Source organism: Canis lupus, chromosome 26 (assembly GCF_048164855.1).
Source record: "Canis lupus baileyi chromosome 26, mCanLup2.hap1, whole genome shotgun sequence".
NCBI classification, from domain to species: domain Eukaryota; kingdom Metazoa; phylum Chordata; class Mammalia; order Carnivora; family Canidae; genus Canis; species Canis lupus.
The window spans coordinates 24,627,606-24,644,262 of NC_132863.1; the positions used below are offsets into that span (position 1 = coordinate 24,627,606).

Consider the following 16,657-nt stretch of genomic DNA (forward strand, 5'->3'; position numbering starts at 1 on the left):
ATTGCTCTCAAAAGCCACTGATGCACTTGGTACCCAAAAGGATCTGGGCAGCCTACCACCCACTGGTGCAGAGAAGAATCCTGTAAAAGGACTCATCAACAACCTTGGTCTTGCAAATCTCCCCCTGCCCCTGAATGATGTAGGTGACCAAGTCAACAAGCTCACAGAATCCACCCAGGGCATGCTGAACAGTGTAGTGCCAGCAGGCGTTGGAGACGCAGTTACAGGCCTGCTGGGAAATCTTAACATAGAAGATCTCCTATTAGGGTAAGTGATTCCTTGACCATAAGGTCTGGCACAAGAAGAAAGTTGCTATTTAGGGACACTGAAGTTCAACCTCCAACAATCTCATGGAAAGGGACAAGCACATCTTCATGAAGAAATATTCTAGCTCTGTGCTGAAAGGGTGCCCTTTCAGAGGGAAATATGATCGAGATTTCTTGAGCTTAGAGAGCAGTGTGGATGGGTTGGTAAGCTGTTAACTGGCTGCTTCGAGGTTATTTTTCCTACTGCCCAGACTGATTCCCGGAGCCAGGACTGATCCATGATACTATTACTTTGCAGATTAGAGGTTCAAAAAGTGACTGTGGAGAGCATGACAACAACCATGACAGGTGATGGGATTCTCGTCCATGCCACAACTACTGCCTTCATAGGTGGAAAAGGGTGAGTCTGTTTCCAAATGAGTCAGCTGAGACAGCACAGACTGGAGACTTATGATTCAAGGTCCAAGGATCAGGCAGAGATAACACAGAATAAGGTAGAATGACTGAGGATGGGACAAATTGGAAACGAGGCACAGCTGTCTCTCTCCTCTTCCACAAAGGACCAATGCAGGAGAATGACCCTATGGAGCCCCATTCTCAAATAGTGTAAGCACAGCCAGAAATCCAGATTTCCATGTGAAATCTGCACAATTTTATACATGGGCAATAAAGAGAGAAACCTCAGAGAATGACATGCATACTGGTATTATGGCCCCAAATAATCTGGACTCTCCAAGGAAAATCAGCCCATTCTACAAACAGCACTGTCCAAGGCAGTAAGGGGGGACACAGATGATTAAAACACATGCATCATTCGTCCACCTAATCTGTAATTAATATACAGCTCTATACCAGATGTTGTGCTGGGCACAGGAGGACTAATGGCAGTCCCTGTGCTCAGCAAGCATCAACGTGTGGGGGAGAAACAGGTTAACAGTGTAGACTCAAGGCATACAGGAAGGCATTCATGTGAGAGGAAGGTAATCCACACTGGAGAGAAGGCTTCTTGGATGAACACACACAGCACTGAAACCTCTTACTACGCAAGCTCCAGGTAGGCACCTAACTGAGGCACTCTGAACTCACTGACCCCTTTTGACAATCTCATCAGAAAAGCAATCCTCTTTCTAGACTAGGTAGTTTAGACTATCAAACCCGGTCATAAACCTTGCTCAAAGTCACACAGCTGACAGAGTCTGAACCGAGGCATTGTGCCTCCAGAGCCCATGTTTGTGACCACTACAGTCAGCAGTGTCAGGAAGAATCATTTGTCTTCTCCAGAACATCTGACTTTAATGAGACCTGGCTCTAGTACATGGTGAGTTTTTCTTATGCTGTCACCCATCCAACAGACAGCTGGGGATACTGGGCACAAGCATAACCTGTAATGGACATCTTATTCCAAGTTGGCCTGATGCTACCAACAAAAGAAGACATCTTGAAGGCTGGTGATTGAAGGAGAGTGATTTTATCAATGTTTACTGAATGCCTCCGATGAGCCAGGCTCTGAATCCTGTGTAGAGGAGGAAGCCACTCTTGAGGCATGCTCACTGGAAAGCACCAACCTTTCCCTCTCCCAATCTAGACAAATATATGAGGCTGACTCCCCAAAAACCTATTGTTTAGCCTGAGAGACATCTTGCAGCCAGGTCTGGTTTCACCCACATCTTGCTCTCCACAGTCTAGCAGGACCTGTAGTCAGCATACTAGGATATGAAGTACATGGCGATGTAACCCTGAAAATTGGCATTTCCACGAACAACACCCAGTGTGTCAACCTCCAAGTCCAGGACAAGGACATCAAGGTCAAGAAAGTGACTCTTCAGATAACGGACATGTACGTGAGACCATTTTTCTCATTCTCTAGATCAATGTGTGCCAAAATGTCCCCAGTGATACCACCCTTAGAGATGGAATTTGGCCAATCCAATGGTTTGAATAATTAGTAAATGGAGGTTCAGCGAGGGGTCTCTGATTGGGAACAGCTCACTGTGTTTGAAAATAGTCTTCTCTCACTCTGCCTGTATTATGCTAGGTGTAGTATACTCTTTGTATTTTGTTCTTTTTGCATAAGCAATACACACACTTAGATCAAAATTCAAAAGATACAAAAAGCCATACAGTGAAAAGTCCTCCTCTTACCCATGGATGCCAACTGGCTAATTATCCTCCCTGGAAGCAACCAATGGATCTAGTCTCTTCTGTTGGCTTTCAGACATATTATTTGCATGTGTACAGTTGTGTGTGATGTATACACACACAGAAAGGGGCAAATATTATATACGCTTTTCTGGACTATGGTTCACTTAAAAAAAATAGCTTGAAATCTGTTGCATCCATTTAAAAGTAGCTTCTTCACTTTTTTTTTTAAGATTTTATTTATTTATTCATGAGAGACACAGAGAGAGAGAGAGAGGCAGAGACACAGGCAGAGGGAGAAGCAGGCTCCATGCAGGGAACCTCACATGGGACTCCATCCCAGGTCTCCAGGATCACGTCCTGGACTGAAGGTGGCGCTAAACCACTGAGCCACCCAGGTTGTCTGCTTCTTCATTTTTTATGGCTTAGTATTCCACTATGAAGATGCACTAAGCTTAACAGTCCCTTATCAAGGAAGAGTTGCATTTTTCAATTAATAACTTTTTTATTTTTATTTATTTATTCATGAGACACAAAGAGAGGCAGAGACATAGGCAGAGGGAGAAACAGGCTCCATGCAGGAAACCCAATGTGGGACTCGATCCCTGGACTCCAGGATCACGACCTGAGCTGAAGGCAGACGCTCAACCACTGAGCTACCCAGGCGTCCCATCAATTAATAACTTTTGTATCCAACTCCAACTAGTAAAGTCCCAGACAAGTCTGTTCACTATCATTAGCAAGTACCTGAAGCACAAATATCTCTGCATGGGATTGCTGGGTCAGATGTCAGGCATTGGCAGTTTTCCCAGGCATCCTTGCATCTTCCTTAATGACTGAAACTGTAGACAAAAGGGCTCAGGTGCTTGCATGAATTAAGAAGCAGGACATCACGCAACTGTTTCATCAAAAAAATGGGTTTTTCCCAAAATCTGGGCAAAATCCAGAAATGCAAGAATTACACGGTTCTTCACATATCTTTCCCAGGCTCACAGATACTTTGCCTCTCCCTGTGCCTCTGCCTTTGGACAACATCATTTCTCAAGTGTTGACAGTAGCTATGAAAGAAAATGTAAGTCCTGGGAAAAAGGAGAACACCACCTCAGAGGTCTAGGTCACTGGGGGAGGACAGAGAGGAGCCCCTTTCTCAGATATTGTCTGATGCTAGGAGAGACTCAAGAAGGACATATCAACCATTCTGGCCCAAAAGACCCCAGCAGCACAACAGAATAAGGCCTCAGGCTGGGAGAGGGAGAAGTCTAAGAAATAGAACAGAGAGAAGAGAAGGAGGATGGGGAAAAGAGGAAGAGGAGCTGGGCTGAGGAGGAGGAGGACAGGCCTGCTGCACTCCTTTGGCAAAGCTAACTCGTGGTGATTTCACAGTTTCAAGAATCGGAATCGTGTAACATTGATTTCAGTGATTTCAACGAATGCAAGAACTGTGAGTACAACCAGACCACCCTGGGGCTGACAGGTCGATGGAGGGCTCCTCTGGGATCCCACCAGATGACAGACCAGGGAGTATGGGGCTATGAGCTCCAATACCATGTACCCCCAGGCATTCAAACCTCAGTACCCTCAGGGCAGAAAATAAGGCAACTTACCTGCTTCTCTAAACCACAGTGACTCATCCTCCAGGACAGAGCAGGGCAAAGAGGTCTCTGTGGCAGCCCCGCCTCCCAAATGGTTTGCAAAATACACACATGTGCAGAGTCAGAGCAAAGAGCATTCCCAGTCCTCATGCCAGAGAAGCTGAGAAGCAAAAATTCTCTCCCATACCCAAACACATCCAGAAGACAGGAATGATAGGATACAGTGGACAGTGACTGCCAACACAGCCAAAGCAGGGAAGCTGGTAACATTTCCCAAATCCTAGAGTAGATGAATCTGGAGCCTGGGCAACAAGTCTTTTCCTCTCACTTGAGGTTTTGGCACAATGAGGATAGGGCCCCCATGTTTTCTTCTTCCCTGAAGCCTCCTCCCAGAAATATGGAAAAGTCAGTAAGACACCAGCTTCCTGCCTGGGCCCTAGAAAGAGGAGGGTGTCCAACTGAACCCCCATCTGGAGGGCAGGGCCACCAAGAGCCCAAGGGTTGCAGGGGTCTCTATAGTTCTCTTTCCTCTCACCTGCAGCTACTGGCTTGTTCAAGTACGATGTTAAAAGTTCCAGGATTTCTACACGAGGCCTTTTCATATCATACTGTGTAAGTGTTCTGTGCTTACAATAGATTCCGGGGGAGGGCTGGAGACATCCCCGAACTCATGAAATATATGCTACGTGAAGGACACTTAAATGGGGGAATTCACCTGAAAAATGAGGATTTGTGGCTTCTCTTAGACAATCAGAGGTCTGGTAGTCCTACGTTGGACTACATCTTACAGCCCTAAGTAGGGCCAATCTGCTAGAGAGGAGCCATGCTTCCTCCTTTACAAGAGGTGTTCCTACTCTCCAGTCTCCACAACCCCACAACTCCCCACAGACTCCTACAGAGGCTGAGTAGGTCTACCGCTGTCATCATTCTCATCCACTGCAATGCTCACAAGGGGCCACTTCAGTCCTCCAAATCTCAGCTGTGCCTCCAAAGACACAGAAATTGATGTTAGTCTCACATAATGACAGGGATTTTTCTGCTTTTCTTTTTCTAGGCTAAAGCCCTCTTTAACAACAATATAGTCCCTGTGCCCGGAAGCCCTCTTCCACCAGATCCTAAAAATGCCAACATTTCCCTAACTCTGTCCCATATGTTACTCAAGGTAATCATCACTCTAAGTGCCAAGCAGAGCTCTGCCAAGGTAAGCATCATCTATATGGCCCCTGGCACCATTCTCCTCTTCACTTAAGCTTAGTCTATCAAACCCTGAAAGGTGAAAATGCAGTGGGTTCCAGAACATTCTTCCAGAGATAAATATGAGAAAACCCTGTGGGATGTAGATTTTCCCTTAATAATCATGTAAATGGATCCTTGTTGACATTGAAGGACAGCAGAGAGCAGGGGCATAGAAGGACAAATGCTTTCGGAATGCCTGCTTGGCGCCAAATTCAATGCCAGGTGTCTTATTTACATAATAAATGTCCTTGCATTCTCACAATAACACTAGAAGGCAGGGATTCTTACCCGTTTTACAAAGAACCAAAGTGAGAGAAGTAATTTACCCATAGTCACAGTATGAGCAAGGGTTTATCCACATGTGAGGTATTCATTTGCTTCTGGCCCCAAAAGAGAAAGAAGAGAGGCAGTAATTAACAGGGATATAATAATCACTGAGTACTTTCTATGGGCTAGACTCAGTTTCAGCAGTGTACAGTGTTTCCGTAACAGTTTCCCAAAATGATCAACTGCAGAGCAGTCTGCCACAAGACCATAGTAAGAAATAGGTTTAAGTTGGATGAATGTAATAGAAAAGTAAGATTTTATGTGTTAAATGCCCTACTGTCTTTCTGAGAATGGAAATGAGATATAGAAAAATATCTGAAATTAGACCCTGTCTGTTGTGGTCACATCAGATGCACAAAAGGTGCACCAGCACCAAGCTAGGTGACCGACTCATACTAGAGGGCCAATAAATATTTGAATAAATGAATGATGCATGGGTGTCTCATAAGGCACCATTCTGCAGTCCTTCTTCTCCATATTCTAAATGATGGCTTCTTTACAACAGATGAATAACCTGACTGCAAGCATCACCAAAATAGCCTACTTCTTCCAATCAGGCAACAAAATCCAAGCCACCTACTGGGTTACTGTGGAAAAGGATGGTGAGAGTGTTGCTAATGGGAAAACGGTAAGTACAATAACAAATCAGGATTGAGGTGTGAGGAGGAACTAATAGGAGCAGAGGTTCCATGGAAAGAAAAGTGGACTGGAGTGTAAAGAAAGCTAATCCCAAACCCTGAGGGCCCAAGTGCCTGGATGTCTCTATGACAAGGGAGGCTGGTGTGCTCAGCCCCCAGAACAGAAGAGATAAACAGGTTGTCTCCTGAGACCAGGTAATCTCTGCTCTGGTCCTTACCTGTGATCTTGTTGGTGATTACCACAATGTGATAGGTTTGCTGACTAGCCAGGTCAAGGTATTATTTTTAACTTATGTTTGTCTTATATTAATACAGACCTTAATCATCTCCCATAACTGCAAGATTTCAAAAGACAAATTGATATTAAGCATCAAGATTGAGAGGTACTGTCAATAACTACAAAATCCTCTTGACATCTGTCAGTGTAAAAACATATATCAAGAACCCAATTCAAATCATATGCATAATTATAGAGAAATCAAAATGGACTTCTACTCACCTTAAAATTGCTTTCTCCTCTGTACCTGACATAAGTTGCTTTGAGAAGTGACCTAATACCTAAACTCTAGAATTGGTTAATATTTATGTGAAAATAATTTTTCCTTGTACTTTGTTTCCTGACAGCTCTGAACACTCAGTGACACCCCCTGAGGCTGTAAGTAGATTCAATTTTCAAAATATCTCTATGTGAGAAATTATTTTAATGCCAGATGCTTAGTGACACAGGGACTCTGGAAGGAAAAGACAGAGTAGAGCACAGATGCAATGTAGAGTAGAACTACAGGTTCCAAACCTAAGCCCTCTCTGAAGAGTTCTTAAAACTAGTTCCCAAAGTCCATTATTGGAGTCCCACACTCAGTTGGTGACCTAAGGAAGGCCTAAATCCATGCTTTTTTAGTGTCATGGGTGATTCTGATACACAAGGAAATGCTAGGGTCCACTAGAAGAATGACAAAATGATCTAGATTCTAATCTTGCCTGGATTCATGAGAGTTGCTCAAAAATATACCCAGCCTCCCATGGCCTCACTCTTCCCATCAGTGATTCTCAACTCATGTTCTATGGAGTATGCACATGATCACTAGATGGGAGCCTGGGAAGTGGAGAAATTGGGAAAGTAAGGGTAGGGTCCAGTGAGCAGCCTCCAGGAAATTCACAGGTGGTCCACCAACCTACCTTCTTTAAGATATTTGATCTTATACACATTCATGCCTTCGTTCAACAAATGTTTAGTGAGCACCACTATGTGCCCAGCCTTAGAATACAACATGAAATAATGATGGGGGATGCCTGGGTGACTCAGTGGCTGGGTGTCTGCCTTAAGCTCAGGGCATGATCCTAGAGTTCCAGGATCGAGTCCCACATTGGGCTCCCTGCCGGGAGCCTGCTTCTCCATATGCCTGTCTCCATCTGTTTTTGTGTGTCTCTCATGAATAAATAAATAAAATCTTTAAAGAAAAAAAAAAAAAAAGAAATAATGATGAGATCCCTGACTCCAAGAGTGACCCTCAAGTTTAGGTGGGAAGACAGAGACAGACTAAAATCATAAATAAATCAAGTAAATCATTTGGGAGTCTAGCAACCACACACTGGGTGGAGGCATATAATAAGCACCCAGAAGCAAACAATCTTATGACTATCAGAGACTACAGGGACTGTCTGCATCTCATGTCAGCCCTGAGATATAAAGGAGTCATTTGAGACAGACTCTGGGAGGTGTCACAAGCCCAGTGATCCTTCTCATCTTTACTGTTGTGCAGTTATGTAGCATGCCAGGCTCTGTACAGGGGAAGGGATATAGAAGGGCACAGTCCCTAACCATGTATCTACCTACCTGATGGGACACAGACATTTATGCAGAAAGTTGTCAATTTAGCACAAAGATGACAGAGCACCAACTAGATGGCAGACAGTGAGTTCCGTGAGATGATGCCTGAACTTAGCCTTGAAGGAGGAGCAGTTTACCACAAACCCAAAGTGTATACCACATGAAGAAAACAGGAGGTGTCAAAGGTAGGCATCACAGAATCATAGGCCTTTTGAAAAAGGGAAAGATAAGCAGAATGCCAGCAGAAAGAAGCAGATCTTGGAGGCCCTAGGAGGGTATGCAAAGGAGGCAGGCTGAGCTGCTGAATTCCCAATACTGAATTCAGCATTTGTCTCAAGGGTATGCAGCTGCACCAGTGTACCTACAGCACTGTCTGGAACATAATACTAATCCAATAAACATTTGTTCAAGGAGCCACCTAAGGCATCAAAACCTACTAAAGGGCTTTGTAAAACTCCTGAGTCAGAAGAAACCTGAGGGACTGACCCAGATCCACCTCCCTATCTAGTCTTGTCTAGTAATAGACTTCTACTAGGACAAAACCCACGTATCAGAGGCATCCAAAATATACTGGTAAAAAATGCTCCTCTCATCTCTTCCAGGAGGACGAGGTGCAAGATATAATGCACTTGCTTCTGAAGAAATTTTTGTCTGCCTTTAATGGTATGTGGAATTAATAATGTAAACACAAGAGTCCTAAGAAAGGGACAAGGGTATGAAACCACACTACAGAATGTTCCATGGCACTGAGCACAGTATCATTCAATCACCATATGGACTGAAAATCACTTGTTTTCAGATAGAGACTTCAGAATCTTGAGATGGCAAAACATGAAATTAAATCTAAATGCCTCTTCTACAGGTCCTAATGAAATCTAGCTCACTAGGGGTCTTCAGGACCAACATCATCATACCACTTAGAGGAAACATGGACCTGGATCACCTATCACAGAGATGCAGAAGTTTGAGAAACTTGAGACTGAGATCATGAACTTCACAACCATCATGAGATGATGGTACAAAATGCCATTTATACATATTTATGGTAAACCTGTAGATAGGTTCAAAAGATTGCCAATAACACCAAAATAACAGGGTCTTTTAGTCTTAAGTTAGTGAGGGCAGACATGCCTACGTGTCTCTTAATATCAATTCTCTGTACATAGAATACCCACCACATTTCCAGTCAGTTCTAGGGTCATTTCTGATCCTTGTGAACTCACCCTTACACAAAACTAAGAGAATCTATATCTAAAATCTGTCCATTGAATGGGCATGGGAAAAATTCTTCCTAGAGCCATACACTAACCAGAGATCCCTCTGGTTAACTGTAGCTAAAACAACTCAGCCTGGTCATTGTTTCTTTCAACGCCTATCATAAAATTCTTTTATTTCAGAAATGACGAGTACATGGAATGTTCCACCAGGAATAACCTCAAATCCTCTAACCAATGTCAAGGTTCAAGTACTTAAATCGGTAAGAGAAAAATACAAATACTTTCCTTTTGCCCTAAGGCCTACTCTATACTTCAACCTTCACAAGATTGAATGGGGCCAACAGGCCTCATCCTCAGTCAGTTCCTCCTGCTTTACCAGCTCCAACCAGTCTCCCCATTCTTTCCTAGGCAGATTCATTGCCTATTGTCCCTTTAGACAGAAGTCCTAAAACTGAGACACTCTTGGTTATACATAAGCAAATAATCTACCCATCCCCATAAGGACTCTCATACTTTTCTGAATATGTCTCAATCTCTTCTTTGGAAAGATCTCCACCACATATGCCTAACTCATCTACATTATCACCTTCTATATACTAGAGCCTCTCATTCCTTACCACTTTGACTCAAATTTCCACCCTTCTTCCTATCTAATCTTAAACCCAGAGAAAATTACAAAGAGAATTTGCTTCCTAAGAAACAGATAGAAGAATGAGATTTTTAAATTTATCACCAGAAAAACAGCAAATAATGAGGATGGAACAAGGGAAGATATATGAAAGAGCAAAGAAGTTTAGAATCTCCATCACCCTTAGATGTTCCATTCTTGATAAACATGCTTATTGAGTATGTAATCTAACCAGGAAAATAATGCCTTTCATTTCGGTTCAAATATCAGAAGTTGTATACTTGTGCTTTTACTTAACCCTCAAATTTCCCTGGATCTGTGGCCAAATCAATACTAGAGTATAGAGCAGAGTAAATCAGCATTTACCTTACTGTTGGTTTGCTACCTCCTGCTCTTATACTCCATGGCTCTGGGTGGCCTTGGACCTATCATTTAGCCTCCTGAAGTCAGCCTCGAGTCAAGGGATTAGATTAGATGAACATCAGCTATGTTCCAGCTACAAATGATAGCCCATCCAGAACTGGTTTATGCAAAAATAAAATTATAGGCAGTGAACATCCAGGGATGGGACTAGCTTCAGTAGTGGCCTGATTCAGGGCCCAAAATATGACACCAGAATCCATCTCTTGGCTCTACTATTTCTACATGGGCTCTATTATGGCTGTACATGAAGGTCTCCATGTACTGGGAGCTTCTCTCTCCATTTCTTTCTGGAATAGTTCAAACAACAATCACCCAGAAATAATCTCTGAGGCTCCCACCATCCTGACTAGTTCTCTTCTTGAAGCTAGCTCTGTGGGCAGAGGAATGGAGTATACTGGCTAGCTCAACCTGTGCCTGCAGCCAGCTTATGTATTTAAGAGTATAATTAGTTGTCTTTTATCTCCTCACAGAATGATCTTCAGGCAGCAAACTAAACCCACCACACATGAGGCCAGATAATTTTCCAGAATGAAAGCATTTTAAAACTTCTTTAAGAAATGTTAAGCCAAGGACATCTTTATTACTAAGAAGCCAAGTAGAATAGAGTTCTTAACATGTCAACTATTCTTTGGAATCTCACCAATATTATCTGGAATTTAAAAGTGCAGGAAAAGCAAGAATCCAGAGATTTTTGGCATTTTGTAAACACTTCTTTAATAATTAGCTTATTTTCATGCAAAAAAACTGGACTCCTTTGTCTTCAATTCATACAAATAGGAATTTTGTCTTATGTTTATGACTAGTGAAAGCACTACTTCCTAGGGACATAAAAATTAATAGTATGAATGATGAGGCAATAAACACAGGATTAATTTATCTAGTGCACTAGGGGACAATCCTGACAATGATTAAGACTTTTCTTCCCATATCTCTGCCCTCCTCTCCCCGATTCCAAGTGCTTTATTTTTTGCCCGTTGGTCCAACATGAAAATCACACAGGGGCTAGGATCCAACTTCCCCCATCATCACAAGTTAAACAGTGGGGGGCACAGTCCAAATGCTAAAAGCTGGATGGAAAAGAGAAGGAAGAGCCTGCCAATACCATGAACAGGACAGTAAAAGATCTAGGTCTCAGCTTAGGAACTATAGGCCATGCCAAGTGGCTATGAGAGGGAAGCTAAGCCAAGCAGTCAGGAAACCAATTAATGCAAAAAATTCCCAGAAAAGTATACAAGAGGGATACTGAGAAACACAACTGTGATCTCTACATCAGGCAAAGACCCTATGTCTTGTACACAGTGTCTGCTCTGGAACCAAAAGAATTCAAACTGTGGATACAAAGACCAGGTAGGGGAAGCAGGGCCAGATATTGGGCTTGCCTAACAGCAAGGGGCAGCACCCCACAAAATTAAGGCCAAATCTTCCTATTACCTTCAGCCTCTTGTCCAAACTTTAAGTTCTGATTTCTCCCCAGGCCATACCTCCCATAGTCAATCCCATCTCAGTAAATGGCAATACAATCCACTCAGGTTCCATAGCCAGACACCTGGGATCATTCTTGACTCATCTTTTTGACCAACAGACCAAGTCCTATTGATTCTGCCAAAAGAAGACCTCTCCCATCTGTTTGCTTCTCTCTCACCATCCTAGTCCAAGTCATCATCATTTACTAGGGCAACTGGACCCCCTGTTTCTGCCTATGCCACCTACCATCCAGTCTACCTGGATGTGAGAGTGAGAGAGCGCAAGCAGGGGAAAGGCAGGCAGAGGAAGAGAGAAGCAGACTCCCTGCCTAGCAGGGAGCCTGATATGGAACTCAAACCCACAACCCTGGAATCAGACAGACCCGAACTAAAGGCAGACCCTCAAATGACTGAGCTACCCAGATGCCCCTAAAACAGAAACAGAAACTTCTAAGCAGAGACTAAACAAAACAAACACTTCCAGGGAAGACAGTGGAGTAGGAGGATCCTAAGCTCACCTCATCCCACAGATATACTAGATAACACCCACATCAGTGTAAATAACCCAGAAAGTGACCTAAAGACTGGCAGAAAATACTCTCCACAGCTAAATGTAGAGAAGAGGCCACACTGAGGAGGGTAGGAAGGGAAGAGAAATGGTGGGGAGCTAAATGGACCTGCAGGGCTGGCCGTGGGAGGGAGGGATACCAAAGGTGCTGCATGCTGCTAGGGGAGAAAAACAGACCCTCATACCAGGCATCCCGGGAATAGCGAACCCCCACAGGAAGACAAATCCCCATAACATTTGGCTTTAAAAACAAGAAGGGCTGAATTTCACGAGTTCTTACCGTCAGAGGAGCTTAACACGTGGAACTTTAAAAATCAGCAAGCTCAGCTCTCAGAGAGCTGAGAGGGCAATAACAAAAACAAAAACCTTCCTGGGTGACTGAGTAGTTTAATTCGTTTAGTGTCCAACTGTTTCAGCTCAGGTCATGTTCTCAGGGTTGTGGGATCCAGCCCCTTGTCAGCTCCCCACTCAGCACAGAGTCTGCTTGAGATTCTTATTCCCTCACCCACTCTCTCTGCTCCTCCCACTGCTTGCTCGGCTCATGCGGATGCTCTCTCTCTCAAACAAATAAATAAAATCTTAAAAACAAAAACCTTCCAACTCATAGTAGCGACAAACCACTCAGACATTGTTTTCTAATACCATTCTCTATAAAAGAAATCAGGACCCCTTGGAGAAATGGCTAATTCTAGGACTAGAAAAACAGTACAAGATGACCCTGAAGCATCTTACTAATTACTGAAAAAAAGAAAGTACTCAAAAAAACCACAATGATGGAAGTATGTTAAAGTTACAGTGCTAACTGAAAGGGCTGCAAAAGCTGAAACAACAGAACCAACAGAATAAACAAAGTGGTACTGGATTATAATCCAAATATAAATAAATACCCAACAGTCTATACGGACATAAACAAATTATTCAGTAAATAATTGGGGAGAAAAAATAAAATAAATAAAATAAAATAAAATAAAATAAAATAAAATAAAATAAAATAAAATAAAATAAAATAAAATAAAATAAAATAAAATAAAATAAAATAAAATAAATAAAATAAAATAAAAATAATAATTGGGGAGAGAACAGACAAACCTCTTGTGCAGAAAACCCCTAACTCATTTACACAGCTACTTAACCTGCATGGAGGTGGAGCATAACTTCCCACTAGTTAAATTCTCAGCTGCACAGTGACTTTTCTCCCAAGAGCACAGTATGGAAAGGAGGAGAAAGCAACTTTACAATGAAGAAAGTTGACAAACACTACCTCCAGCCAGGTGATCAAGGGTAACAGGAATAATGATAAATCATATTAACAGTATGTATCCTTATGTTGTGATGAGAATGGTACTCTATCTCAGTAGCCTTCCTCCTCCAAACTTGCAGCTGTAGTCTAGTCATGAGAAAAATTTGACAAATTCCAATTGAGGGGCACTCTACAAAGTATATGACCAGTTCTCCTTAAAACTGTCCAGGTCATCAAAAACAAGGAAAATCTGAGAAAGGGTACAATGAAGAGGAGAAACTCACTTTAGAACCAAAGACATAACTAAGTTGAAAGAGAAGGAATGGAAAAAGGTATTTCATTCAAATGGTAACCAAAAGACAAATGAGGAAGCTATTCTAGTATTACACAAAATAAACTTTTTTTTAAACTATTTTTTTATATAAAGATTTATTCATTTGAGAGAGAGAGAGCGCGCATGCGAGCATGGCGGGGGCAGGGGGGAGCAGACGGCAAGGGAGAGGGAGGCTCCCTGCTGAGCAGGGAGCCCAACTCAGGACTCTATCCCAGGACCCCGAGATCATGACCTGAGCCAAAGGCAGATGCTTAACAGACTGAGCCACCCAGGGGCCCCCACAAAATAAACTTTAAAACAAAAACTGTTGTAAGAGACAAGGGACATTATATAATAATATAACAGTAAAAAGGCAGGTTATCAAAATGATGTAACAATTACAAACATATGTGCATATGAGCCCAAAAGTTATGGAGCAAACTCTGACACAACTGAAGGCCGAGGGATCCCTGGGTGGCGCAGTGGTTTAGCGCCTGCCTTTGGCCCAGGGTGCGATCCTGGAGACCCAGGATCGAATCCCGCATCGGGCTCCCGGTGCATGGAGCCTGCTTCTCCCTCTGACTGTGTCTCTGCCTCTCTGTGTGTGTGTGTGTGACTATCATAAATAAATTAAAAAAAAAAAAAAAAAAAAGCTATATGTTTAAAAAAAAAAAAGAACTGAAGGCCGAGGGACGCCTGAGTGGCTCAGTGGTTGAGCATCTGCCTTTGGCTCAGGGCATGGTCCTGGAGTCCCAGGATCGAGTCCCACATCGGGCTTCCTACAGGGAGCCTGCTTCTCCCTCTGCCTTTATCTCTGCCTCTGTCTCTCATGAATAAATAAATAATTTTAAAACTTTAAAAAAAATATTTAAAAGATGAGCTTTAAAGGCATGAAAAGACATTGAGAAACTTTAAATGCATATTACTAAGTGAAAGAAGCCAATCTGAAAAGGCCAAATAACGTATGATTCCAACTATACGACATTCTGGAAAAGGCAAAACTATGGAGAAACAGGGGTGCCTGGGTGGCTCAGTCATTATAGCATCTGCCTTCAACTCTGGTCATGGTCTCTGGGTCCCATGCTTCAGGCTTCCTGCTCTGTGGGGAGTCAGCTTCTCCGTCTCCCTCCTCCCCTCTCCCCCTCAGCCCCTTCTACTTGTACTCTCTCATTCTCTCTCAAATAAATAAATAAATGAATTTTTTAAAAAAAAGAGAGAGAAAGCTAGAGGCATCACAATTCTGGACTTCAAGTTATATTACAAAGCTGTAGTAATCAAAATAGTATAGTACTGGCACAAAAATAGATCACTACAACAGAATAGAAAACCCAGAAATAAACCCACAATTATATTGTCAACTAATCTTTGACAAAGCAGGAAAGAATATCCAATGGAAAAAGTCAGTCTCTTTAATAAGTGGTGATGGGAAAACTGGACAGCAACATGTAAAAGAATAAAACTGGAGCACTTTCTTACACCATATATAAAATTAATTCACAATGGATTAAAGACCTAAAATGTGAGACCTGAAACCATAAAAATCCTAGAAGAGAACACAAGCAGTAACTTTTGACATAAGCAGTAGCAACTTCTTTCTAGATACGTCTCCTGAGGCAAGGGCACCAAAAGCAAAACTAAACTATTAGGACTACATCAAAATAAAAAGTTTCTACACAGGGAAGGAAACAATCAACAAAACTCAAAGGCAACCTATGGAATGGGAGAAGATATTTGTGTAAATGATGTATCTGATAAAATGTTTAGTATCCCAAATATATAAAGAACTTATAAAATTCAACATCCCAAAAACAAACCAAAAAAGGGGGAAGAAGATATGAACAGACATTTCTCCAAAGAAGACAGATGGCCAATAGACACATGAAAAGATGCTCTTTATCACTTATCATCAGGGAAATGCAAACCAAAACTACAATGAGATATCACCTCACACCTGTCAGTATGGCTAAAAACACCACAAAAAACAACAGGTGTTGGCAAGGATGTGGGAAAAAGGAGGCCTCGTGCATAGTTGGTGGGAATGCAAATTGGAGCAGCCACTGTGGAAAACGGTACAGAGGTTTCTCAAAAAGTTAATCACACTACTAGGCAATTACCCAAAGAACACAAGAACACTAATTCAAAGGGATATATGTACCCTTGTGCTTATAGCAGCATTATTTATAGTAGCCAAGATATGGAAGCAGTCCAAGTATCCATTGACTGATAAATGGATAAAGATGTGGTATGTATATACAATGGAATATTACTCAGCCCTGAAAAAGAATGAAATCTTGCCATCTGCAGTGACATGAAAGGAGTAAGAAGGTATAATGCTAAGCTAAGTGAAATAAAGTCAGTCAGAGAAAGACAAGTACCCTTGATTTCACTCCTATGTAGAATTTAAAAAACAAAACAAACAAGCAAAGGGGAAAAAAATGAGAGAAAGGCATATTGGGAAACATTCTCTTAATTATAGAGAACTTATGGTTACTAGAATTATAGAGAACTTATGGTTACTAGAATGGGGGAGATGGCTGAAATAGGTGATGGCGATACAGAAGTGCACTTGTGATGAGCACAGGGTGATATATGGAAGTGCTGATTCATTATACTGTACATCTAAAACTAATATATTAGTTATATACAACTATAATAACAGTTAAGTAACTGGAATTAAAATTACAATGTAATATAAAAACAAAAACAAATTTTAAAAAATAAAAACAAAATAAAATCAGGAAAAAAAAAGTCCTCCAAGTGCTGTCAGACCAAAGGGCAA

The 16,657-nt window shown here is 42.1% G+C and overlaps 1 protein-coding gene across 1 annotated transcript; it reads left to right on the forward strand.

Moving 5' to 3' along the window:
- The first annotated feature begins 569 nt into the window (after window positions 1-569).
- On the forward strand, window positions 570-11,559 carry LOC140618324 (vomeromodulin-like). Its single transcript, XM_072800589.1, has 12 exons — window positions 570-666; window positions 1,948-2,103; window positions 3,393-3,477; window positions 3,789-3,846; window positions 4,539-4,609; window positions 5,052-5,198; window positions 6,066-6,188; window positions 6,514-6,581; window positions 6,823-6,853; window positions 8,629-8,689; window positions 9,424-9,503; window positions 10,765-11,559. Exons 1-12 carry the CDS (start codon window positions 596-598, stop codon window positions 10,786-10,788), a joined length of 975 nt encoding a protein of 324 aa, XP_072656690.1. The 5' UTR covers window positions 570-595; the 3' UTR covers window positions 10,789-11,559.
- The last annotated feature ends 5,098 nt before the right edge of the window (window positions 11,560-16,657 follow it).